Source organism: Nomascus leucogenys, chromosome X (genome assembly GCF_006542625.1).
Source record: "Nomascus leucogenys isolate Asia chromosome X, Asia_NLE_v1, whole genome shotgun sequence".
In the NCBI taxonomy this organism is placed as follows: Eukaryota; Metazoa; Chordata; class Mammalia; order Primates; family Hylobatidae; genus Nomascus; species Nomascus leucogenys.
Window position 1 is genome coordinate 17,978,265 of NC_044406.1, and position 26,673 is coordinate 18,004,937.

General features: G+C 45.3%; 1 protein-coding gene across 12 annotated transcripts in view; it reads right to left on the reverse strand.

Annotated features, from left to right (window-relative positions):
• Window positions 1–8,599: 8,599 nt before the first annotated feature.
• Window positions 8,600–26,673, reverse strand: part of SH3KBP1 (SH3 domain containing kinase binding protein 1) — a 358,209-nt gene continuing 340,135 nt past the window's right edge. For 6 of the 12 annotated variants that reach the window (XM_030807593.1, XM_030807591.1, XM_030807588.1 and 3 more), the window contains 4 exons: window positions 24,599–24,708; window positions 16,543–16,811; window positions 12,339–12,402; window positions 8,600–11,078 (listed from right to left, as the gene is read on the reverse strand). In XM_030807593.1, coding sequence (XP_030663453.1) covers window positions 11,037–11,078; window positions 12,339–12,402; window positions 16,543–16,811; window positions 24,599–24,708 — 485 coding nt within the window. In that variant the 3' untranslated portion in view covers window positions 8,600–11,036. Of the gene's footprint in view, window positions 11,079–12,338; window positions 12,403–16,542; window positions 16,812–20,542; window positions 20,672–24,598; window positions 24,709–26,673 lie in introns of all 12 variants that reach the window. The other 6 variants (XM_030807587.1, XM_030807586.1, XM_030807592.1 and 3 more) reach the window with 2 other exon arrangements.

Sequence of the window (26,673 nt, forward strand, 5' to 3'; positions counted from 1 at the left end):
TGGGAGGCAGAGATTGCAGTGAGCCGAGATCATGTCATTGCACTCCAGCCTGGGTGACAGAGCAAGACTTCGTCTAAAAATAAATAAAATAAAATAAAATTCTCTTTCTGATACTTTAATAGCAATGCCGTATCTAAGTCTGAATCTGATCACTTGTCTCTTCAGAATGCTTTTTCTTTCCTTTTGGCATGCCTTGTAATTTTTTGTTGAAAGGTAGACATTGTATATAGGGCAGCAGATACTCAGATAATAAACCTTAGTGTGGGACTTTATGTTGATCTGGCCAGGAGTTGGACTGTGTTGAGATTTGTTTTCCTATGAACATTACAAACTTCAGATTCCTCTAGTGATCTTTTTTTGTCCCCCACCCCTCTTAGCTTTGGGGCTTCCCTTTGTGCTGCTCCCCAAAGTCTGTCTCTTGCAGTCTTCCCTGCTATTGTTATTCCTGGAGGTTTGTTAGCTGCTGTTAGGGGATGGATTCTCTAATATTCTAAACTTCAGTCTTCGGAGTGCACAGTGGGCTTGTGTCTCGGGTGTAACTTTCACAATTGTTTCTGTTTCTCCTCCAGGTATAGAGCTCCCTCCCATTCCCTTCTCCCAGCTGCAGTGGGTATCTACGAGTGTTTTCAGTCTATAGACTTGAAGCCCTTTTCTCTGAAGATTGAATTGTTTTTAGTTGAGATGAAGAGCTAGAGTTGAGTGCAGTTCCCTCCCCTAGTTGTAATGGTGATTCACCAGGGCCCTCGGACCATGTCTTTCCCCATGCAGAATAGCCTTTTGTGCCTTAAGGGAGAAGGGTCTGAGTAGATTTCTCAGCGGTTCCTGAGCCAGCACCATGAGTTTTCTCTGGATTTCCCCAATCTTCCCTGTGAGAACCAGGTGGGGTTCCTGGAGGAAAAGCCTGCAGAAGGATGAGAGTCTTTCTCAGGAGCTGCACGCTCTCAAGCTAGCCCACAGTTGGCTTCCAGAAATTGGTCAAATTTTCTAGCTTTACCTTTCTACCTAGTTCTATGGCATCTGGTGGCTTCTGCCCTTGGTAACCAAATGCTCAGATCCTGTGTCTTGCAGGAAGTGCCTCTCCTCTTTTTTTTTTTTTTTTTTTTTTTTTTTGAGACAGGGTCTTGCTCTGTCACCCAGGCTGAAATGCAGTGGTGCAATCAAGGCTCACTGCAGCCTCAAGGCTCAGGTGATCCTCCTGCGTCAGTCTCCCAAGTAGCTGGGACCACAGGCAGGCGACACTACACCTGGCTATTTTTTGTCCTTTTTGTAGAGACGGGGCCTTGACATGTTGCCCAGGCTGGTCTTGAACTCATGGGCTCAAGCAATCCTCCCGCCTCGGCCTCCCAAACTGCTGGGATTACAGGTGTGAGCCACCACACCTGGCCCAGATTTTCAAATGGCCATTTGCTCTTTGAACTTAGTTCTCTATTAATTTCCAGTCTGTCCAGGTTTTTTCTTGTTGTTAGCATAGGAAGGGATTTCTTGCAGTTCTTCCATATCTCTGAGCTGAAACTGGAAGTCCTATCTATTCAACCATATTTGATCTAAAAAAATGTTTGTTTCATATGTTTCAACCAAATAGACTATGGCATTATTTCTGAGTAGTGCACCTTGTTTTGCTTCAGCCAAGGACAACTAGAGATTTCTGGAAAAGACTGCCGTCAGCTACTCTATACAAAACTCACTGGGAATGAGTTGATCCCCCCATGATGATGGTTTTCAAACTTAAGCGTGCATGAGAATTACTGACAGGACTTGTTAAAACACAGATTGTTGGGTTGCTTTCCAGAATTTCTGGTTCAGTAAGTCTGGGACAGGGCACAAGAATTTTCATTTCTACCAAGTTCCCCAGTGGGGATACTAATGCTGTTCTTTTGGGGATCACATTCTAAGAACCACTGCTGTATGGCTCTTCCTAGAAGCCCAGCGCTTATCTACATATCCCACTTATTCATCACTTTGAGGGCAGATGGTTTGCCCTGAGAGGGAGCAATTAGGCTCTCAGCTGACCTCAGAGAAGCATCAAGAGTCAGCAAAGAATTCCCTTTTTTGAGACAGTCTCGCCGTCACCCAGGCTGGAGTGCAGTGGCATGATCTCAGCTCACTGCAACATCCACCTCCCAAGTTCAGGTGATTCTCGTGCCTCAGACTCCTGAGTAGCTGGAATTACAGGTGTGTGCCCCCACGCCGGGCTAATTTTTGTAATTTTTAGTAGAGACGGGGTGTTTGCCATGTTGGCCAGGCTGGTCTCAAACTCCTGACCTCAAGCAATCCACTCGCCTCAGCCTCTCAAAGAGCTGGGATTACAGGCATGTGCCACCATGCCCAGCTAATTTTTCTATTTTTAGGAAAGATGGGGTTTCACCACGTTGGCCAGGCTGGTCTCAAACTCCTGGCCTCAAGTAATCCACCTGCCTCGGCCTCCCAAAGTGCTGTGATTACAGGCATGAGCCACCATTTTCAGCCCAGAATTCATTTTTTTTTCCCTCCAGAATGAGTATAGGAAAAAATAAAACTTTACTTTCTAAAACAGAGGTAGCCACAGGTTTCTAAGTAGTGACTGGACGTCTTAGAGAAAATGGTGTTCAGATGACATGAACTTGGTTTTGAGAACCACAGTAATGCAAGAAGCACTCTCCTTAGGGTCCAGGTGCTGGCTGAGACTCATATACAAGTAAAGTGCTCTGAAGGCTTTCTTTGTATGTTTCTTTTGCTGTGGAGCTTCCCTAATGCCCCAGTTTTGTGCTAAAGTTTTAGTAAAGGTCCAACCAGGCTGCTCAAATGTATAGAATAAATTGCATTTGACATCAGTCACAATTACCAATTCGTCTATTCAGTCAACTACATATCAAGTGATTACTATTAATATATATCTGTCAATGTTTTAGGTGCTTGGGATAGAGCAGTGACAGAAAAGTCACTATCCTCAGAGTGGTTTCATTCTAAGGGAGGGGAGATGGAAAACAGACAAAGCAAGCAAGGGAAAATAAATGAAAGAGGTATTGATATGGGGACTCTGGGGGTGGGTCAAGGCTAAAGTTGCTGTTTTATTTAGGGGGGTAGGGAGGGCCTCTCTGATGAGGTGACATTGGAGCAGTGACCAATCAGAAAAAAAGAGATCCAGACCTGACCCCCATCAGGATTTAGGCAAATGCAACTTTAAGGAAAGATGAGTGGTTAGTCACTTGTATATGCTAATGTTAATAATTAACTAAGTTTATAATTGGGCAAAGATGACTTTTGCTAAAAATATCAGGCAACTTATACTCATGTTTCACATTTTGGAATTATCTTAAGGATAGGTCAGAAATGACATAGGCCAGGCGTGGTGGCCCACGCCTGTAATCCCAGCACTTTGGGAGGCCAAGGTGGGTGGATTGCTTGAGCTCAGGAGTTCAAGAGCAGCCTGGGCAACACGGTGAAACTCTGTCTCTACCAAAAATACACACACACACACACACACACACACACACACACACACACACACACACAAATGTAGCCAGGCGTGGTGGCGTGCATCTGTGGTCTCAGCTACTTAGGATGCTGAGGAGGGAGGATCCCTTGAGCTCAGGGGATGGAGGTTGCAGTGAGCCGAGATGGCACCACTGCATGCACTCCAGCCTGGGTGGCAGAGTGAGACCCCATTTCAAAAAAAAAAGAAAAATAAATAAAAAAGAAAAAGGAAATGTGGACATAGATTGATGCGTAAAGATGTCCATGACAACTTTATTTTAAAAAGAAAAAAATTGAGTTCGTGAGAAATGTGCTTCTTTCCCTGACCTTCCCTCCCTCAAGGCTCCTCTGTCACTCCAAAGCTCTGGGGGCTTTTCTGTGTGGTTGTGTTTTGTACTGAGGAAGACTTGCCTGTTCACCTGCCTACTTCTGCCCATTTGACACCGAGCTCCTTCAGGGCAGGGACTCTGTCGCATTCAGCACCTCTCATGGCATCTGGCACATCACCATAAGCACCCTATATATGTTAGATAAGAGATTGGTCAAATGCTTTCTGGAATATTTACAGATGGAATACTATGCAGTCATTACAAATTGTTTTCACAAAAAAAAGACAAAAAATGATATTAAGTATAAAAAGCAGACTATAAAACTATAAATACAGAATGACCTTATCAGAGACCAAAATTAAAGGCTGTTTCTGAGAATGTGTCTTCTCTTTATATTTTGTATTTTCTACTTTGGGCATAAATATTCGCTTCATATTCAGAAAAAAAAGTTATCTAAAAATTCTCAAGGTGACTTTGTTCTACATTTGAGCCTACAGTCACCACTCTGGTGCTCTAAGCATTTTTTTTTTGGCAGTGGTGGGGACACGGTCTCACTTTCTCACCTATGCTGGAGTGCAGTGGTGCAAACACAGCTCACTGCAGCCTCAACCTCCTGGGCTTAAGTGATTCTCCCACTTCAGCCTCCTGAGTAGCTGGGACTTCAGGCATGCACCACCAAGCCTGGCGAATTTTTTTTTTTTTTTTTTTTTTTTTTTTTTGTAGAGATGCGGTCTCCGTATGTTGCCCAGACTGGTACTGAACTCCTGAGCTCAAGCAATCCACCTCCCTTGGCCTCCAAAAATTCTAGGTTTACAGGTGTGAGCCACCGTGCCCGGCCTAAACTTTTTTTTTTTTTTGAGAGAGAGTCTCACTCTGTTGCCCAGGCTGGAGTGCAGTGGCACCATCTCAGCTCACTGCAACCTCTGCCTCCCAGGTTCAAGTGAGTCTCCTGCCTCAGCCTCCCAGGTAGCTGGGATTACAGGCACCCACCACCACGCCTGGCTAATTTTTGTATTTTTAGTAGAGACAGGGTTTCACCATGTTGGCCAGGCTGGTCTCGAACTCCTGACCTCAGGTGATCCGCCCGCCTCAGCCTCCCAAAGTGCTGGGATTACAGGCCTGAGCCACCGTGCCCGGCCTGGCCTAAACATTTTTAAGACATGGAAGATTCATTGGTGGCACTTTCATCGACAGGCTCATCCTCAGCATGTGAAGTGTCCTCAATTACCCCGAAAGCTGTCACCCTCAGCTGTACCATTTTGTCTTCCTCATCACCCCTCCCAGATTCTCAGCACCACATGCGTCCCTATCAAAGTAGATTCGTTCTACCTTCAGGCCTGAAGCTTCCTCTGAGAATTCCTCTTTCAATTCATGTCCTTCTCCTCCTTCCAGATCCACTTCCTCCAAGAAGACTGCCCTGATTGAGAACAAAGAACATTTTCTGAGAGCTGCCTTGGGACGACAGCAGGGAAATGAGCAGGCATACATACAGGCATCCGTTTACTCCCTATTCATCTATTTCCCTTTGGCATTCAAGGGCAGAGCTTCAGCCCCAGCCAAAGTCTTGGTTTTCTCAGATTGGGTCTAAGAAATATTCATGAAGCTTGAAAAGAATCTGCTGTATGTCTCCTAAGACATCTCTGTTTTCTTTTTTTTTGAGACAGGGTTTCACTCCACTCACCCAGGCTGAGGTGCAGTGGTGCAATCTCGGCTCACTGCAACCTCCACCTCCCAGATTCAAGCAATTCTCATGCTTCAGCCTCCCACATAGCTGGGACTACAGGCACGCACCACCACACCCGGCTAATTTTTTGTATTTTAGTAGAGACAGGGTTTCACCATGTTGGCCAGGCTGGTTTCGAACTCCTGAGCTCAGGCAATCTGCCCACCTTGGCCTCCCAAAGTGCTGAGATTATAGGCATGAGTCACTTCGCCTGGCCAGACATCTCTGTTTTTCTTTGGGGGAAATAACCTTGGAAATGTTATTGATTTCTTCATGTTTTTTCGTTTGGTTTCAGGATGGCTTTTACCAGCTGGGTTAGTTTAAAAATTGGTTTGTAAATCCCTTAAAACTTATTTTTATTTATTTTTTTGAGACAGAGTATCACTCTGTCACCAGGCTGGAGTGCAGTGGTGTGATCTTGGCTCACTGCAGCCTCCCCCTCCTGAGTTCAAGCGATTCTCCTGCCTCAGCCTCCCGGGTAGCTGGGACTACAGACGTGTGCCACCACACCCAGCTAATTTTTTTTTTTTTTGTATTTTTATTAGAGACAGAGTTTCACCATGTTGGTCAGGATGGTCTCGATCTCTTTGACCTCATGATCCGCCCACCTCAGCCTCCCAAAGTGCTGGGATTACAGGCGTCAGCCACCATGCTCGGCCCTTTTTTTTTTTTTTTTTTTTTTTTTTTGAGATGGAGTTTCGCTCTTGTTGCTCAGGCTGGAGTGCAATGGCGTGATCTTGGCTCACTGCAACCTCTGCCTCCTGGGTTCAAGCAATTCTCCTGTCTCAGTCTCCTGATTAGCTGGGATTACAGGCGCCCGCCACCATGCCCAGCTAATTTTTGGTATTTTTAGAGACTGGGTTTCACCATGTTGGCCAGACTGGACTTGAACTCCTGACCTCAGGTGATCTGCCCGCCTCGGCCTCCCAAAGTGCTGGGATTACAGGCGTGAGCCACTGCACCCGGCCTTTTTTTTTTAAATTAATAGAAGCTATAATGAAAATTTGCATTTCCAGGGCACCTTCCCATCAAAGAGCTCAAAGCTTGCAAACAAATCTTAGCTTTCTGGAGAACTGGTAATATTCTATGGGGTGGGTGGGAACAGGGAGCATTCAAGACTAAAATGACATTGTTACATAATTATCTGCAAAATTTAATTAAACTTGTTGCCACTTAAAGAGAACAGCTCCATGAAGCTGGTTTGCCAGGAATTCAGTTTTTTTATTTTTTATTTTTTTTTCTTTTTCCTCAGAAAATTCTAGCTACAACCTACTACGTCACCTTGTTCTATTGTTTGGTTGAAATAAGTTACCACCTATTGTTCCAACAAGAAAAAAGGAAGAGCCCATTTTATTGCGAATTCCAAATTCACAAACACAATCAGCACCCCGTCATTTGTGGGAAGGGGCTGCCCCCACAGCCACTTCAATTTGGGATCAATTCAAAAGACATGAAATAGGCCGGTTGCGGTGGCTCACGCCTATAATCCCAGCACTTTGGGAGGTCGAGGCAGGCGGATTACCTGAGGTCAGGAGTTCGAGACCAGCCTGGCCAACATGGTGAAACCCCATCTCTACTAAAAACACAAAAATTAGCTGGGCATGGTGGTGGGCGCCTGTAGTCCCAGCTACTCGGGAGGCTGAGGTGGGAGAATCGCTTGAACCCAGGAGGCGGAGATTGCAGTGAGCCAAGATTGCACCACTGCACTCCAGCCTGGGCGACAGAGTGAGACTCCACTCCAAAAAAAAAAAAAAGGGCATAAAGTAAAACCACCATGTGGGAACCTGTACTGACTTCATGGATTCTTCTCAGTTGCACAGGCTGCGTCTGCTCCACATGTTGGGAACCAAGCCTTGGTGACCCTAGGAACAGGACTAGGAGTGACAGGAAAAGTTCATCCCCTTAAGAGACCTGGTCCCTGCCTGTCCTTACACCACTGATACTTATTTCTGGCTTGGCCATTGTGCTCCTTCACTCGTGCTAATTTTGGGCACAGCATCTTCTTCCCTGGGCTTAGGTCCTAAGTGCCAAGGCTTCCCTCTGTCGGATGCCACAATCAGTCAGGCTGAATGCCGGTCACCCACGCATGCGTGCTTTGTTACGGTTCTCATTTGTACAAAACCAAAAGGGAAGCTTTCACCAAGCCCCCTTGGTGCCAAAACATCTCGATGTTAATTTGTGCTAAAATAACTAGAGGACTAAAACCTAATCTCATACCACAAAAAGGAGACCAGGATGACCTTGCGTTACAATACAAAGGCCTTTGTGGGACCTGGGGATTATTTTTATACAGACTGTGGCGACTCTGAGCAATAAATTATACATCCTGCAGTTTTCCCATCAAGGAGCGGGTTATGAAAGGAAAGAAAACCCTGCCACTAATAAGCAAAGACACGTGTGAGGATACATACAGGATGTCCTTATGGAAGAAAACAAATCATGTGCTTGAGTGTGCCACCTAGAGGACTGTGTGTGAATAAAAGTGGCTTGGCCAGGTGCGGTGGCTCATGCCTGTAATCCCAGCACTTTGGGAGGCCGAGGTGGGCAGATCACCTGAGGTCAGGAGTTCGAGACCAGCCTGGACAACATGGCGAAACCCCGTCTCTCCTAAAAATACAAAAATTAGCTAGGCGTGGTGGCGGGCACCTGTAATCCCAGCTACTGGGGAGGCTGAGGCAGGAGAATCACTTGAGCCCAAGAGGCGGAGGTTGCAGTGAGCAGAGATCGCACCATCACACTCCAGCCTGGGTGACAGAGTGAGACTCTGTCTCCAAAAAAAAAAAAAAAAAAGGGGCTTTACACAGTTATTTGAATAATGATGACTTAAAAATTTTTACACTAAAAAAGAATTTATACCTAACTGGCATTTTCTGATTAGATATGAATATAAAACTGAACAATTTAAAAAATAGAATTCACAGGCACAGATTTCACAGATTATTTCTGTTCACTTGGGAAAGATGGGGGAGAGGCACTATATTCCATGTCTTCTAAAGATATTTCCATAAGAGAAATCAAATTGTATAAAGTGGAGAAAAATGGTATTCAAAAAAAAAAATCATTCCTGTTGGACCATGACAACTTTGAACAAAACTATTCTCACAAAATTTCATTTTAATCATCTTCTTTACAAAGCACAATACTTAAGACTTTTCTAAATACAACTTTATAAAATGAAGCAAAAAAATAATCTCCATAGATGCCTGGTCGAGTCCATGCTGAATGCAAAATAATTTTTTTGTTTTCAAAAGTGATACTTCCAAGCTTTTCAACATTCTCGATGGGTCCATTTTGTAGAGTAAAGATGGTGGCAGTTTGGGTAGCGGCTCGTCCAGTTCCTTGACGCAGAATCCTCTTGCTGGGTAGCCCGAGGGGCAGCAATGAAGCTAGACATACCAACTTCTCCTTCCAGAATCACTTCTCCCTCTCCTTATACAAAGGAAGCCAATGGCCTCTATGAGGGGGAAGACATCAGCTCTCTACATTCCATGTTGCCAGTGCTCCATGAGGGTGTTCCAACCGGTCAATTTAATCAACAATCCTACTCTGTATACACATTATATAAAACTATATAATTAGGGATTTTCATAAGTAGATGAGAAATTTGAACATCAGAGAATCCAATCTGCATTCTTAGATCATGAGGTGGTGGGGAATCTCTGGAATCTTCAAGTTTAACGCAGAAATGCTTATAACTGTCAAGGGGTACAGGGATGTTTTACGCTGCTTTTGGGAACTTGGCACTCCTGACCCCAAGCACACTGAACCCAAGGCTGCTGAAAAGGCAATATATCCAGGGATGGGAATGGAGGGTATGAGGTTTCCTTCCTTATACACTCCCTTCCCTTAACTATGCCCCCACCCAGGAAGACCAAGGTGTTTGGGCTCTTTAAATACTTGGAGGGAAATAACAGCCTCAAGTAGCAAGGATGAGCACATAGGTAAGAGGAAGGCAGGGGGAGGGAGGGAGGAAGAGAAAGGAAGAGACATTTATTTGTAATACTATCAATGATCAATAATGTGATTTTTTTTGCATCATTTCTTCAGTATTATCAACTCTCATTCTTTGTGGCTGTGCAAATCTATTAATGTTTAGTAGTTTCACTATTAAACTCAGGAAATAGACAAAGCAGCTTTTGAGAAACACATCCAACATCTTCAGGGGCCATTAAGGGACCACCCCCTCCGCCCCTACCCCTGAACAGTCTCGCAATACAGTAGGCCCCTCATTTTTAGCTAAGGATGAGAAAACAGTTACATAGTCCAAGGCTGAACTGTTCATGTACTACAAAGATGAAGCAGACAGGCAAACATCAGTTTCCTTGGGAAAGAAAAAGCAACTCCATAAATGCAAGAAAGTTCCAATGGCTACACTTCAACATGACCCTCCTCCCATTCTCTTGGACCTGAGGAAGGGGTTACAAGTGAGCAAGGCAAATGACATTATGCGAATACAGTTTAAACGATAACACACACGGGTAACCCAGTGCAGGAAATAATACAACTTTCCCTCCCTTGTTTTCATTTGCATTTTACTTTTATTTATTTTTGCTTTAAGAATGCATATTCTGTTCACGCAAAAGGTGCAAAGGACAGAAAGCAGGGGTTTAACTTGGCTGATGAAAAATCAAGCAGGATGACATTTCTAGTTTCATGAACAACTTAAAACTAGGAGAAATATAAAAGTCACAGCTGGTACCACAGAGCACGCCCAACTTCACAGCTGTCTCCTCTTAGGACCTTTGGCTAGGGTGAGAGAAGCTTTGAAGACAGTGGCCTCTAGTGGACTTGGATAAGTGGCAGTTTTTTTTTAATTTTTATTTTTTAATTTTTTTGAATCATGGTAGCTGCATCACAAAAGCTCCAATCAAGAGGGTGGTAAAAAGAAGGCACAGATCATTGCAAATACCAGATTTTCTCTTTCTCTTTTGGTAAATATACCATCATATATAAGCTAAAATTTCTCTTAGGGTGGTGGGGTTTGCTGGCAGGGGAAGGGACAGGTTGAACCTACAATTGCATATGTAATAGAATCCTAATGGGGGGAGAAAGAGCGAGGCAGCTCTCAGCCTGAAGCAAAAGAAAAGGACACTCGCTTCTGACTACGTGTAGTACAAACACTAGGGAAGTCTGTGACAAAACACGATTAAAAAATCATAAAATTATAAAGCTTGTAAACGAATAATCTGAAATTACATTTTATTAATGGAAAATATCATCAAAATAGTACCACTATGGACTAAACTGCCTGAGTTTTCATTTCGCATTGAGATCTCAGAGTAGAAAAGCCTTTAGCACAATTTTGCTCTGTGTAAGTCACAACGAGTGCCAGCCCCAGGACTAAACCCTGGGGAAGATTCTCCTCTTGGATGGAATTTGTGTTGTGCTATCAAGACTTTTGTGCTAATCTTTCAAACAGGGACATTTTGAGGCAAACCTTTCATCTTTTGGCACAAGATTATTTTGGCTGGGGCAGAAAATTTGAGTCTTGGACTCAGGATGAATAATGTGACATTTCATTGATCAAGTATTCATTTTGATTGTAGAGCTTTCTTTATGTCGTTCACTTCCATCTAGAAAGAGAAAAATAAGAATGGAACAAAGTCATAATGAATCGGCTGGTTTTATAGAAGCTGAAAGATTATCAACCTGGTCGACTGAAAGAAAACAATCAATCTGACAATTTTAAAGGTGACATGACATCTGAATGGACCATCAATAGCAATGCCAGAAGTGACATCAACACAGAACAGGCACACAGACACAAGGCACTAGGAAATGGTGAACATTTTGATTCTCAGGCTGCCAGGCTGCAAAGTTTGTCAAAAGCAGCAATAATTCCAGTTTCTTAGCCAGAGGGTAGAGCAGGCAGTCCTAACAGGCTGGGCCATCTGGCAGTGTTGGAAGGCAGCTGTGGTTGGCTCAAGGGGGTGTCTGTCAGCACCCACAAAATGATGGCAAGCAGCTACCTATCCTTTGTTAAGCAGCATGGGTCCCCATCACCACAAGGGCGCCAACTGGATGAAAGCTGAAAGTCTACCTTCGGTCAGTCAGAACTCCCACGCATTCTCTGCCATTTGGTAACGGCAGTGTTGAATCAGAGGCTACAGGGGACAGAGCTCTAATGCCCTGGCAGGACAGAAATGGCCATCAGTGAGAAATCAAGAGCAAATGCCCCCGAACGTAGACAGCTGTGGCCCCTGGAGCCCTAGTGACCACATATAATGAGGCCTCTTGGAAATGGAGGTGGGAGAGGGGCTTTTCGCAGAGATGTTTAAGATAAATTCCAGGCTGGGTACCATGGCTCACACCTGTAATCCCAGCACTTTGGGAGGCTAAGGCAGGCGGATCACCTGAGGTCAGGAGATCGAGACCATCCTGGCTAACACGGTGAAACCCCGTCTCTACTAAAAATACAAAAAATTAGCCGGGTGTGGTGGCACGTGCCTGTAGTCCCAGATAATCGGGAGTCTGAGGCAGGAGAATCGCTTGAACCCGGGAGGCGGAGGTTGCAGTGAGCCAAGATCGTGCCAGTGCACTCCAGCCTGGGTCACAGAGCGAGACTCCGTCTCAAAAAGAAAAAAAAAAAAAAAAAAAGATAAATTCCAAATGAGAAACCCAATTTGGGGCACATTTCCTAATGTTTCCCTTCCCCAAGACTTCCTGGGGAAACGATATGTAGTAAGCCCATATGAGTCTAAGAAGATGGTCACAGGAAATGTATCCAGATCTGCAGAGAGGTGACAATCATTTATTTTTGAAATAAAAGCCCTGACAATGTCCTGCCCCACTGAGCCTAGGATTCACGGGCAGCAGAACCCAAAGGGACTCACCTGCAACCGAAGCCGGATTTTCTTCTCTTCATCCAACTCAGACAATAACTGTTTAATCTCTCGTCTGAAAAGCAAATGGCAATGAAATTAACCAAAATCCCAGAATTCTCTCATCAGAGATCAGAAACCTCTTATTATCACTACAAAATCCATCTGATCCTTTTTTACAAAGAAACTGTGGACAAAACATCATTATTTTCTTTGCATTGTTACTGCTTAAAATTTGTTTCAGACAGAAAGGCTCACCATTATTCTGGGGCCCCTAAAATATGTAGCCAGCAACTGGTGGGTGTGGAAGTGACCTTTGAAATCCCTTAGTCCAAACTTCTCCCAAAAGGAGAAGATGGGGGAACTAAGGCCCAGCATGGTGGCCTGACTTGCCCAATTACTAGACTTCACATAACCTGTCAGAATATGACAGGTTCATATTCTGTCATCTTCCCCATAACCATTCCTTTATTACAAAATCACTGGGCTTTAAATTTATTTGTTATAATTTTTTTTTGAGACAAGGTCTTGCTCTATTGTTCAGGCTGAAGTGCAGTGGCATGATCACAGCTCACTGCAGCCTCAACCTCCCAAACTCAAGCAATCCTCCTGCCTCAGCCTCCTGAGTAGCTAGGACTACAAGCGCACACCACCATGCCAGGACAATTTTTAAAATTATTTTTGTAGAGATGGGGGTCTCACTATGTTGCCCAGGCTGGTCTTGAACTCCGGGGCTCTAGCAATCCTCCTGCCTTGGCCTCCCAAAGTGCTAGGATTACAGACATGAACCACTAAGCCCGGCTCTTCTTGTAATTTTTATTGCAGATGTTTTTACCACTCCATATATATTTCCTTTATTTTATTTATTTATTTTTATTATTATTTTTTTTGAGATGGAGTTTCACTCTGTTGCCCAGGCTAGAGTTCAGTGGGGTGATCTCGGCTCACTGCCACCTCCACCTCCTGGGTTCAAGCAATTCTCCTGCCTCAGCCTCCCGAGTAGCTGTGATTACAGGCACACACCACCATGCCTGGCTAATTTTTGTATTTTTAGTAGAGACGGGGTTTCACCATGTTGGCCAGGCTGGTCCTGAACCCCTGACCTCAGGTGATCCGCCCACCTCAGCCTCCCAAAGTGCTAGGATTACAGGCGTGAGCCACCGTGCCTGGCCTATTTCCTTTATTTTCAATAGGGTTTTTAATTGCTGAACGGTTACTGGTATGTTTTCATGGATTCTCACAAAATCCTACACAGTAAGTCCCAAAAACTTGGGGGTAAAATAATTGGAGTAATGGTATGGCAATCATGTCTTAGAGAAACTGGCATGACTTAGGATCCACAGCCTAATGCCCTTTCTGACATTAAAAATAATGAAGTTCACAGCACTAACCATCCCACAAAGTTAGGGCTCTATACTTAGGACACTGCAACCATCCAAACACTGGGCAGAGAGCTGTCCTCCATTTTAAGGTATCCAACACTCCATTTTACATGCATATTTTTACAGACTGGATTGGAAAATCAATAAACAAAGATGCCTGAGACACCACAGTAAAAAAAGGTGGAAGTTATATTGCATTTTCTCACTTCGGATGAGCACCATGATGGTCCCTATTCTCTGGGGCAGTGTCCCAGCTCTGCTGTCAACATACTGGGTTTATATCACAACTGATATGAACCAGTTGTGATTCATTACTGTATTTACTTAAGCGCACATTATGCACCCATATCTCAGTGGGTACTACTTAGGGATTAGGAAGGAAGAAGGTGGGACTCCAAGCAAATGCTCCAACCCCAGGAGACTGGCAGGCAAAGCCTCAAGCAGTCCAGCTGTGGGGAGTTAATTGGGGAAAGCAGTCCAAAGAAAGTCACTAAGTCTTGAACTAGTGAAATGAAAATGCGCATAAGTCTATGAGGAGGAAGAAACACAGGGGAATTGACAGAGAAAAGCCAGGGAAAAGCAGGGAGGTGAGAACCAGCTTATTTGGGGATAAGGAGAGCTGGCGTGGACTTGAGTTGAAGGCTAACAGGAAACTGACATGAAGAGCTAACACAAGAGACTAGTAGGGACCCACTGACCCTGGGCACAAAGGCCAGACTGACATAGGCAGCAAAAGGCAGGCCTTGGAAGAGAGGCCACTGTGGGGTGTTGATTCAAGAGATGTTGGCCGGGGAAAGACAATTCCCACCAACTATTTGCAGGCTTCACAGTGGGGGAGAAACATGGTGTGGCAGCCCCGAAGCACAGGCCGTTTCAGACGTTGCAGGCACCTCTCAAAGGGTCCAAAGGGCTAAAGCCCTGAATTCATGCCAGTCTGATGCCATGATGGTCCTGTTCAGAAGGCAAGAACCAATGCTCTGGGGTGTCCTGGGGCCTCTGGGATGTCCTGTCTAGGAAAGGGACGCAGGTCACCTGGACATGGATGGGGCCTTTGGGTACCCAAATGAGTAACTCCAGAGCCAGATAGGAGCTGGAGACTTTAAGGGGTTAGAGGTAGCCTAGCTGGCCCCAGGATTCCCTCTCAAGTACCATCTGTCAGTCCTGTATATTAATCTGATGGATCTCTTCCAGGCTGGGGTAAGTCCAAGAGGCTTCAATTCCCTCCCAGCCTGAGTGGAACAGAACCCGCTTAAAGCCACATTGCTCAAAGCGAATTCCATGGAACCCTCATCCTAGGATGCTCTGGAAAAAAAAAGGTTCTGTGATTAAGCAGGTGTGGGACACCTTGCATATGCTATCCTCTCCATCCTCCCAATGCAAAGCGAAGGCTCTGAAGAGCCCTTCAGAAAAGAAATTAACTTTGCTTAACCCAGTTATCCCCCCCAAAGTGACCACAAAACACATTAGGGCCCTCAAACCACGTAGAGGGAGGCAGGTGACAGGGCTTCTGCTGACGCCAGACTGGCAGAGGGCTTCATAGCTGTAAGTCTCTGGCTGCATCTCCTGTCACCACCCCTGGCACCTCCAATCCAAGGAGGCCAGTCACCTGGGGATGCGTTGACCTCACCAGGCTGCCCCGTGTGGCCAGGAATCTACATGATGTTTTCGCTGCTGGAGTAGTGTGCTCTTGGCAATCCTAAATCATCGTTCAAAATCCTACCCGGGAAATAACTCTTTGAGATGCCTCCCCTGATTCTCTCAAGAAACAGCTAACTGATCCCTAAACTCCTCGAGCCTCAGTTTACTCAGAGCAGTGCCTCCCTACTTTTTTTTTTTTTTTTTAGACGGACTCTTGCTCTGTCACCCAGGCTGGAATGCAGTGGCGCAATCTCGGCTCACTGCAACCTCCTCCTCCTGGGTTCAAGCAATTCTCCTGCCTCAGCCTCCCAAGTGGCTGGGATTACAGGTGCACGCCACCACACCCAACTGATTTTTTTGTATTTTTAGTAGAGACAGGGTTTCGCCACGTTGGCCAGGCTAGTCTCAAACTCCTGACCTCAGGTGATTCACCTGCCTTGGCCTCCCAAAGTTCTGAGATTACAGGCATGAGCCACCATGCCCATTCTCTACTTCTAATTCTCCTATGGGCTTTGTCATTGCAAATTACATCCTGGATAATATTGATGTATGATACTTATTTTTGTGTCCAGGTCTTTCTCCTCATCCAAGTGCTCCTTGAGGATTAGAGATGTGACGAGAGTGTTATGTGCAGCCATGCATGGAGAAAGATCCCCACCGCCCCGTCCCGCCCACTGCAGTCTCATGGTGAGAACATCTTACTGAGTGTAAAATCTTGGGCTTCAAGATTCCCTACATCTTCTTCATACGTTACTGGTACCTCAATGCAGGCCAACTGCTTCATCTGGCAGCTAAGTGAAGAAATTGCCATTTTTCTGTTGCAAGAGGAAAAGCTAGCTGTTGAGCTTATTTAAGAAGTGGTTCATGTACATACTGTATTTTATGGGGAATTTAAATGCTTTTCTTCTTAGCAGCCTGCTGAGAGCATCAGTCCCTGCAATGGACTCATCCCTCTATGCCCCATGGCCAGCCTGTGCCGTTCCTGCACACAGTAAGTCCAGCAAAAACATGTAGCACAATTTAGGTATAAATTAAGACTCTCAGGGTCTACACGCACTCCCACCATTGCCGCCACCATCACCGGGGAGACCAGGCCCGCCCTCCAAGGCAGGCTGGGATCCATGCTTTCAGAACTAGGTGCTGGCCTGGCGGAGAGCAACCGGGGTGACGGCCCCCAAGAGTCCCCAGGCACTCACTTCTGCTGGTCCTTCATGGTCTCAATGATGCTCCTCAGCTCGCGGACCTGTGTCCTTAGCTCCTCCACGGCCGCCTGGCTGCTGGCCGCAAGCTCCATCTTTGGTTTTCCTTCGGTGCCGAACAGAGACGGGGAGTTGGCTCTGTGTCCAGCTGTTCCCAAAGAGGATGACAGGGGGGAGGGTGCCGCTGAGGACAGAGGGGCTGGCCCACCGCCACCTGCTGCCATGGTCCCTGGCTTGGGCGGCAGGGATGCTTTGTTGTCAGACACCTGTGACGAGGGAAGGCAGGGAGGGTTCAGGGCCGGGGATTTGTGTGCTGCGTCTTTGTCCTTGAGGTTAGTCAAACTCTCCGTTAACACCACTGTCCCCACCTCTCTCCACACACTCCATTCACTTGTTCCTTCATCCACAAGCCACCAAGGGCCTGCTTGGTACAGGCATTTCCCCCTTACTCACATGCCGCCTTCTATGTATTTTAAATGTGACCTTCTTTCTGGACAGAGAGTTTCCGACTGGTTCAATACACACATCGAGATGCCCAACTACTTGCCAGGCACCACAAACTCTGAAGTGAACAAGACATTAAGGCATTCTCCTGGTCTCGAGGGAGCTCAGAACCCAGTGGGGCGCAGACAGACAGACAGACCAACGCACTGAGATGGGGGGATGACTGCACAGAGGGAGGTGAGCATACAGAGCCCCAGAAACACAGAAAAGGGGCCAGCCATCCAGACGGGCAAGCATCGCAAGCAGGTGCTGACAGTCCCGTCTTGGAGGAGGACCAAGAATTAGGCAGAGGAAAGGAGGGGCGCTTAGAGAAAGAAGCTGCAGCGGGAGGGAACATGCCAGGCAAAGGTCTAGAGACCGCAGGGCAAAATGCACTGGTGGGAAGTACTGCTAGACCGTCAGAGGGGGCAAGAGAGGGCCCTGGGGGCAGAGCTAAGGCTGGGAAGTACAAGCGGCTAGGCGAAAGGGTGAGAGGAGGGCGCACCGTGCTGAGGACCATGCTGGCTGCAGAAAGGCCTAAGGGTTGGCAGATCTGGAGCTGGAGAGAACTGCTGGGAGAGTCTTACACAATGTAAGCTAGAAGCAGTCAGGGTTTGACCCAGGCAGTGGCTAGGAGGATAGACACAAGACAACTTTGAGTGACGTGGCGAAGGCAAGCACAGCCAACGTAGAGCACCAGACATTGTTCCCAGCGCTGGGGGCAGGAGTGGGCCAGGAGGACGGAGACCCTGCCCTCATAGAACAGATGCCTTGTGAGCAGGGAGATGTGGTCCTGGACAGGATGCAGAGGGTGGAAGAGGAAGGACAGATCGGGGACCACAGGTGTGGTGCACACACCAGGCATCGAGATTGTACCTTTCATGGGAGAAACAGCAGGTTCAAGAGTCAGATAATGATTTCCGTTTTTGACACATTGGATTTTAGGAGCCCTTAGTGACTGGGAAAGAGGGGTGGAAGAGGGGATGAAGCAGAAGAGAGGCCTGGAGGAGAGTCCAGAAGGAACGAAGTGGTTGCATGTGTGGGTGAAGGGTGCTGAGAGGAAAACTGGGTGGAGTCCACTTGGTGGAGCCAGAGAGACAGAAAGCTGCTCGTGGCAGATGAGCACCTGGTTGGGAGGTGAAGGTGTAGCCTGCAAGTTTAGGACTCTCTTTCCAGAAACTTGGTTGAGACAGGAAGACGTGAGAGAGGGAGCATGCTCATGTGGAAGCCTCAGGGGGCGGTGGGATCAGGGAAGGGTTCTGATCACTTTCCAGGACTGGGGAGACCCTAAGCTGCACAATACGCTGAGAGAAAGAGCCAGCGAAGGGCCAGGCTGAAGATGGAGGAGACTGGCGGGGGAGGCCTGATGGAGAAGTGTCCTGAGGAGGCTAGGAGGGCCAAGGAAGAACGACAGTCATGGGTGAGAGAGAAGAGGGGTGCCCAGTAGGCCCCTGGGGGAGAAGGCACCAACAAGGGAGCTGGGAGGCAGGTGGTGAGGAGGGAAAAGAGTGGGACAGGATGTTGGGAGGCGGGGGCGATGAGCAGCAGGGCAGAAGTAGAGGCTGGTGGTGAAGCTTGGCAACACGGCCGCGAGACTCCCTCCAGCAGCAGGTACCCAGCAGGCCACCCCAGCGCAGGAGCCAAAAGGGGCTTGGCTGGCATGGCGAGGAGGCAGAGTCTGGATTCAGGCTGTGCTAGAGGGAGAGACTGGGCAGAGAAAGCCAAAAGCAGATGGGCCATCATTCCCAGCCTCTCTGCTCGCCTTTTTTCTGCCAAGTTACCATTGAGGAAAAGCGCTCTCTGCTGCCAGGGATAGTGCTCCACCAGCCCATGCTTTATCATTAGTAGGCGTTACAGTAAGAGGGAAGAGGAACTGACATTTCTGGAGCAATGATCACATGCCGGACACCGGCTAGACAATTTGAACAACGATCAGTTGGGACAAGCATTTTACCAAGCAGAAAACTGAGGCTTAGAGAGGTGGCTGAGTAGTTCCCCAAGACTCATAGGTAATAACTGGCGGAACAGGGGGTCAATTCCCTATCAACCGGATCCCTCAAGCCCAGCACTGCGACTGTGGCTGCCTGAGTCTGAAGATTTGCGCTCTCCTGTCCTCTCCTTTGCTTGTCACCTATTCCTGGGCTTATGCGTTTTCCTGTTTCCCATCCTGCATCCTTGCGGACCTCCCATACTCCTGTGACCCACCAATGCCTTTGCACTGACTGACTTCCAGACACTTCTTGAATCAATGCTTCTCTTGGCATTTCCTATATGACACGTTCTTCCAGCCCATTTCGGCTACTGAGCAATTTTAAAGCCCTCACAGAGTACAGGCCACCACCCTCCCTGATCGAATTAGTTCAAGTGGAATTTCTAGAAGCACTGAAGGGCACAACATGACAACTCCGGGGAAGTGAAATAGGCTAATGGGATAGAACTGTGTAAATCAGAACCATGAAAACCCACTGTCCACCAGTAGATGTCACTGTAGAGACACCCCAGGGATGTCAGAATGAAACTATACCTATGGTCACCAGAAAAAACGGGTCTAAATCCAATTTCTGCAGATGGAATCCTTTTATAAAGAAAGAATGCTTTGGTTTTGTGAATAATTACAACTGATCTGTTGTACAGGATCACGTTTTGCTTACTGTATCAGATTTTTAAGAAAATCTATACATGTAAATTCTTACATCTATGGAGAAGGAAAATTCCACGGTAAACTTTGATTTCTTTGTGCTATTCCTGCTTCAAGTGACTACAGTTTTCTGCTTTGAGATAGAAAGAAGTTGCTAATATTCACAGAAAGTAATTCCAATGGACTTGGTTTTCTTAGTGGGAGAAAATGGAATTTTAAAATCTCGGTTCGTATTCATAGGAAGAGAATTTGTACAAGATGCTCCTCAAAAGTTACATGCAGTAGCTAAAAGTTAAATGTCTTCCTTGTTCCTTATAAACTAATAACTTAAAGTATCTATACTATTCTCTGGGTATGGAATAAAATTAAAGTGTTTTTAGACTATAAAGTTATCATAGAATGTGAATCCAAATCAATTTTCTTTAAGAGACCACATTAGTTATTTATATTTATGATCTTCCAACTATAATTTGTGACCAGCTTTGAACATAAAAGACAAGATCTGTGGGCAGAGGGCACAGCATTTAATACATTTAATGTCTTCTCTCTAGACATCTCAAGGCTTTTTAAATTGTTCTGGTTGTGGTGATGGTGGTAGTGTGTGAAGGCATTTGTGAATGTGTGTGTGATGGTATGAAGAGGAGATCAAACCAGAAGAGAACAACATGGGAAATAAACAACTGAACTTGTATCTCAGGGATTCTGCCTAGTTTCGGAGACTGCAACATGCCTCGGGCATTTTGATGAGTAACAGAATCGCTGTCACCGAAGAATGACAAACACCTGCACTGTCTGTGTATCTTTGTTTGGTTTATAACCCATCACTAGCACATGCATGAAATGACAGGGACACCCTCGCCATGGCTGGTGACTCACTTGGGATATGGTAACAGTCTTGGAAGTTTTCTTTGACGCGTCCACTCCTCTGTGCGCAAGTGAAATGTGTTCCTCCTTATCCTCTTCGGGACTTGGGGAGTCGAAGATATCAGGGCTTGAAAGGGATGACTGATAAAGCCAAAAGAAAATGCTTTTGTCAGAATTACACCTTAGCTGACACCACTTTCGTTAATATAATGCTGTACGCTTTCCAAAGCACTCGACACTGCTATTTTGTCTTCTCACGATAACCCTGTGAGGCAAAAAAGTGTGCTGTTATCCACGCGCTCAAGTCACATAGCTGATTAGTGGCAGAACTGCGACTAAGAAGCAAGGTTTCTTAAACCAGGGATCTTGCCACTGATGTCCATCAATCACTTCATCCTTGCAAGCATCCATCGTCCACCCTTTCCTGCTCCTTCCTCTAAACGTTTGCTACCATGTGCCAAGCACTGAGCTTGTACTGCAGACTTAGTGACATGCCACACAGGATGCCTGCCCTCACAGGGCTGACAGTCTACCAGGGAAGAACACACAGGTCAACAAGAGGATGCTCTAATCTGCCTCTCCTCCATTCCCTCCTCTTCCTTTTCCTTGACCTTTTCCATGATCACTAAATCTGCTGCATACGGAAGTGCCCTAAAGGATGTGTCTGAGAGAAAACCATTTCCAGGGATAAGGGCTCACCAGGCTTGTGGTCCAGTGACCAGTGTTTCCTCAGCTTGAGAGCACAGCCCTGCTCGCTAGTGCAAAAAGCATCATATCTCCTTTAGTACCTGCTGCTAAATCTCTGCCCTCATTATTGCTGACAGTCAACATTCATTTTGGAGTCCGTATTGCTATAGTATATTTACAGAATGGCAGCATCTTTTGGTAAAATATAGGATGACACCCCTGTTTTCTTTCTGCCTCACTGTGAAGATCACTATAAAGATAAAAAAAGCCAGATGAGGCCAGGCGCGGTGGCTCACGACCATAATCCCAACATGGGGATTATGAGGCGGGAGGATCTCTTGAGCCCAGGAATTTGGGACCAGCCTGGGCAACATGGCGAAACTCCATCTCTGCGAAAAATACAAAAATTAGCCAGGCACGGTGGTGTGCACCTGGAGTCCCAGCTACTCGGGAGGCTGAGGTGGAAGGATCACTTGAGCCCCAGAGGTCGAGGCTGCAGTGAGCCATTGACACTGCACCACTGCACTCCAGCCTGGACAAAAGAGCGGGACCCTGTCTGAAAAAAAAAAAAATTCGGGACCAATTCACTGGAATTCGCTTGGTCATAGATGATCACTGGGCTAGAATTTCCCTATTTTAGGACAAAGCAAATTAAAATAAGAGTTCCTATAGCAAGGAATCCTTTATAATGAAGAATCTTCCAGAGATCTCTTTGGGCAAGCTCATCTTCAGCTTCATCTCTATGCTTTCTACCCTGGTGGTAGAAAAACAGTCCCATTTAAAGTCACCACTTGGCGTCATTATAGAAAAATTACACCTAAAAATATCGTATGTTTTCTTCTGTTTACTTAAGGCAGAAACCTAATGCATTTTAGGGAATTTTTAAGCAAAGTTTTCAATTTAACAGGTTTTATTTGTTAATCTTCATTTAATCTGAAAATCCAATTACCTAGAATAACGTTTCCTCTACCACCAAGCCTTCTTATTAATCTAGGCTTAACTGCTTAGCCACCATACCATGCCTGAATCCTTTCATTTTGAGATTTTATTCAAAAAGCCAGTTCCCTCCATTACAACCTAGGGTTCATGAGCTGCCAATCAAAGCTTGCTCTTTGAGTCCTATAAACATAAAGAGCTTCAGCTAGGGTCAGAGGCCCCAGGCTGGGGAATCATGACTGGTGCATTTCGTCCATCATTTCCCCCACTGGCCTTTGAGGAATACACCCATATCCACTAAGCCTCCACTTGCCTATGAAAAATCCACAGGTGCTAACTGAAGAAGGGTAAATAGGAATTCAATGTACACATCCAAGTGGGGATGAATGGGAATGAAGATAATATAATATTTATACTTTAAGGCACAAATATATCCTTTTGTTTTAAGTCTGCAAATGAAATCACTTCATATAAAATGCCAAACTTCAAGTCTCTGTGCCGTAAGCTTCCTGCAGGCAGTGACCATGTGCTTTTCATTCCAGTTGTATCTTTGGTACCTGGCACAGTACCAAGCCCATAGGGGATAGATGTCTATAAAGAGTTGTTGAATGAATGAACAACTGTGTAGTCTGAAGGCAGTGAAGATGATATGTCCTTACCACATCCCCCAAATACATATGAACTCTCAGGCATGGGATGTATGGACCAAAGGTGGGACAAGAGATGGTAATTTAAACCTTTCTGTAATTCTGGAAGTCACAAGGCTCTCTAGACCTTGAGAAGTTGGGAAGAATTTGGAAGGAAGACAAAAATGATGAAGGATTTACAGAGAAGATGGAGGAGGTAGGATTGAAAAACAAAATATAGAGATACTAAGAACCAACTAAACAGGTCGTGGGTATAAGAGGGGTGTTGGGGTGGGGTGTGAAGAGGTGAGAGGGAGAGGGGAAAGAAGGTAGTGTTGACAGAGAAGTCTGTATAACAATAAAAAAAGTCAGCTACTTTTAAAAGTGTTTCACCCAAAAAGGTGTCAATGCAGTTAGGTTTTTTCGTACTAAGAGAAAAAATAGGATGACTCAAACCATACTTCCAGACTCTAGATATGAGAGAAGAGGTTCCAAGGAAGTGACATTCTTTTTCTTCTAAATGATGACACCTTAGGTGGGATCAGTGATGACATGAAAATAGGAAGTGTCCTGGGAAACCTGCAAAAGGTTAATTCCTTGGTTTATCTGGGTAGAGGTTATAAGAACTTAGACTCACTGGAACAAAGCAATGTGCTATACGGAAACAAATAAATAGAGAGAGAGAGAGAGAGATCGAACTTATACACAAACACAACTTGTGGAAGGTGAGCTTGGAGGGGACAGAACAACCTGTGGCAAAAGCAAAACATACATTTCCCTTTGACCCACTTCCAGAAAATTTTTACCGAAGTCAATAATTTTAGAGCAGCATCAAGATTTTTCTGCAGTGGCATTCATTTGAGTGTTGTTTATAATGAGGAACTGGAAACAACATAAATGCCCAATAACAGTACATTGGCTAAATGCTCACATACTCATAGGTTAGAAAAATGGGCAGCCATGAAATGTGATGTCAGGGAAGAATGTGTCATGACTGGGGAGAAAGGCACACAACAGAAGAGGAGAAAAGCAAGTTTCAAAACGATGCGTACTACGTAATCCTATTTGTGAAGAAATAATTTTATATATACAAATAATTTTTTTTAAAAAAGCTAAGGCTGTATAGCAAAAAGTTGACGGTTCTTTGCACTGGGGAGCAGGATTACAGATAACTTTCTTCTTTATACATTTTGTAGTTCAAATTTGGTACAATAAACGTGTAATAGGTGCACGATAAAAAGTCATTCAAAACGACCCAAACAAAAATCTTCTATGGGTTATCCTGAGTGTTCCAATCGGTCTCTCCTTCATCACCAGGTGCCTCATATGTTTGAAAACAATCTCCTGAAGGTCTGCGTGGTATTCTGTGGAGGGGTACAGGCAATGGGGATTTGAGAGAGAAAGGTTCGGCTGCTGCCTGGTGCTATATAGGAGCAGATCTTTATTTAGTAAAGTTTTGTTTTGTTTACACACCAAACCAGCCTCATTCTCCTCTCCCCACCATAAAACGTGATTTTTTTTCTTACCCATTTCATTTCAAGTTCAAATAAGAATCAGTCTGGAAGGAAAGAAAAGGAAAGTGGGAATAGGGAGCACCTACCTTGCTGGCAGAAACACAAAGAACAAATAGAAAGAAATGCCGCTCAACTCAAGAAGACTCTGAAATCACTTTTGGTTGGCAGTGTATCTCATGGCCTCCCTCTCCCAGGGTGTCCTCAAATCGGCTGCTTGCAGAAGAGTCCTTAGCTAGAGTCTCTAATCTGTCCTGCTTTTCAGCTGTAGAGAAGTAAGGCGACATACAGTGTGAGGAGACACTTACGGATGTGAGGGACTGGGACGGAGGCCGCCTCCCTGTAGCTTTTGGTCTGCTTGTGGTCGGATGACTGAGTTTCTCAGTAGATGATACCACGGAGTCAAAACCTTCTAAGTCTAAAACAAAAGTAAAACAGAGTTTTAAGAGCCAAAATAGGAGTAAAAGCTCTTATGTCATAAGCACCTCTTTTCCTCAATAATAATCCTTCCTGTCTGGATTACACTTCATCTTTTACAAAGGCTGTTTACATCCTTTGGTCATTCAATAAACAGGATTCAAACTGAATGGAATAATCATGTCCTTCTTAGTTTAACAAGCTATTGCATGGAAGAGAGAGAAACAGGATTTTTCTTTTTCCCTTCTACAGCTATATCCATAAATCTTTAAAAAGCTACAGAAAAAGCATGAGAGGAAGAATCCTCTTTTTTCCACAAATCCAAGTCCATTTTAGTAGACAGAACACTCTGGCAGTCTTGACACAAAAGGCAGTTATTACAAGCTACAACAGCCACAAGCGAGTGGATGCCAGTCATTGATTCTAAAAGACAAGAAGAGATGGCAGTCCTGTTCCTCTGCACTTGTGACTGGTCTAGAGGCAGCTATGCAGTCCAATTTGAGTTACTGAGCAATATAGGGCAGTATACTGAGAGCCTGTGGGAAACAGATTTTTCTCTCTGTCCAGAGACAGGCAAGTGAGAAGGCCTTTTGTGTTGCTGTTCCTCTTGTTTCCTGCTTGGGATGCTACTGTGTAAGGACAGGATGTCTGGAGCTGTGGCAGCCATCTTGTGACCATGTGGCCATCTAGTCACAGGACAGCAAGGCAGAAAAATGGAAAATGTTAAATGACAACCCCGATGGGTTGCAACCCTGGGATGATCTAGTGCCCAGACTTCTTGCCATGTGAAATTAACAAACCCCTGTTATTTCAGCCAGTTTTAATCAGATATTCTTTATTTGCAGCTAAAAACACCCTAACTGCCATAACTGCAGCTATACTGGTCCAGGACAGAGAAGTTAAAAAAAATGATGTGCATTCCCCCTCACTTTATTTTAGGAAGAATTCTTTTGCTGATGGTTATAATAAGTGATCTGGCTGTGTGACAGCTTCATTCTATTAATGAACAGGCAGGTGTTATCTGCAAACTATTTTCTTTAGTAGAATATGCAAAATCAAGCACAAGTCACTGGTCAGGAGAAGCCATTAAATTACACCTGGGATTATATTAAATGACATTATCCTAGCACCTGATGATAACTCCTCTTATCAGGGCAAGGCAGGTATAACGAAAGGTTAACCATCTGCAGAGATGGCACAAAGAAAAACATCAGTGGCACTCTGAAGCCAAGGGGGAGCCCATCAGCACCCAGTACCTGAATGAGGCTCATAAAGGCACCCATCTCTCTAGCTGGGCTCAGCAGGGTGCCAGGAGGACCCTGGCCAGGGGAGGGCAAAGATCCGCCTGCTAGAATGTGCTTCTCCAGTGCTGGCTCACTGGGCTGACCCCTCTCAGGGGCCTTCCCTTTAAGAGAACCTTATTATTATTTTTTCTTTCTTTCTTTTCTTTCCCTCCCTCCCTCCCTCCCTCTTTTCTTTTTTTCTTTTTTCTTTTTTTTTTTAGACAGGGTCTTGCTCTGTCTCCCAGGCTGGAGGGCAGTGGCACAATCTTGGCTCACTGTAGCCTCAACCTCCTGGACTCAGGTGATTCTTCCATCTCAGCCTCCCTACAGGCATGCAACACCACACCTGGCCAATTTTTGTAGAAATGGGGTTTCGACATGTTGCCCAGGCTGAGGAAACTTATTTTCTTAAAAGGTTCTCCTCCAGACTCTACCCTGGGACTCTCCTCTACTGAGTCCATGTTGTCTAAAATGAAAATTCCCCATTACACACTTGGATGGATGCAAAAAGCCACCATCTGACATGAACACCACCCCGCCCAATTCATCTTTTTAAATCACTTTCCCCCAATGATAAATGTAATACATGATCAGTGTATAATTTTTAAAAAACAAAACACGAAATTGTAACAACGAAAGAAAGTCAACTATAATCTTACCACATCAAGACAAGCACTGTTAGT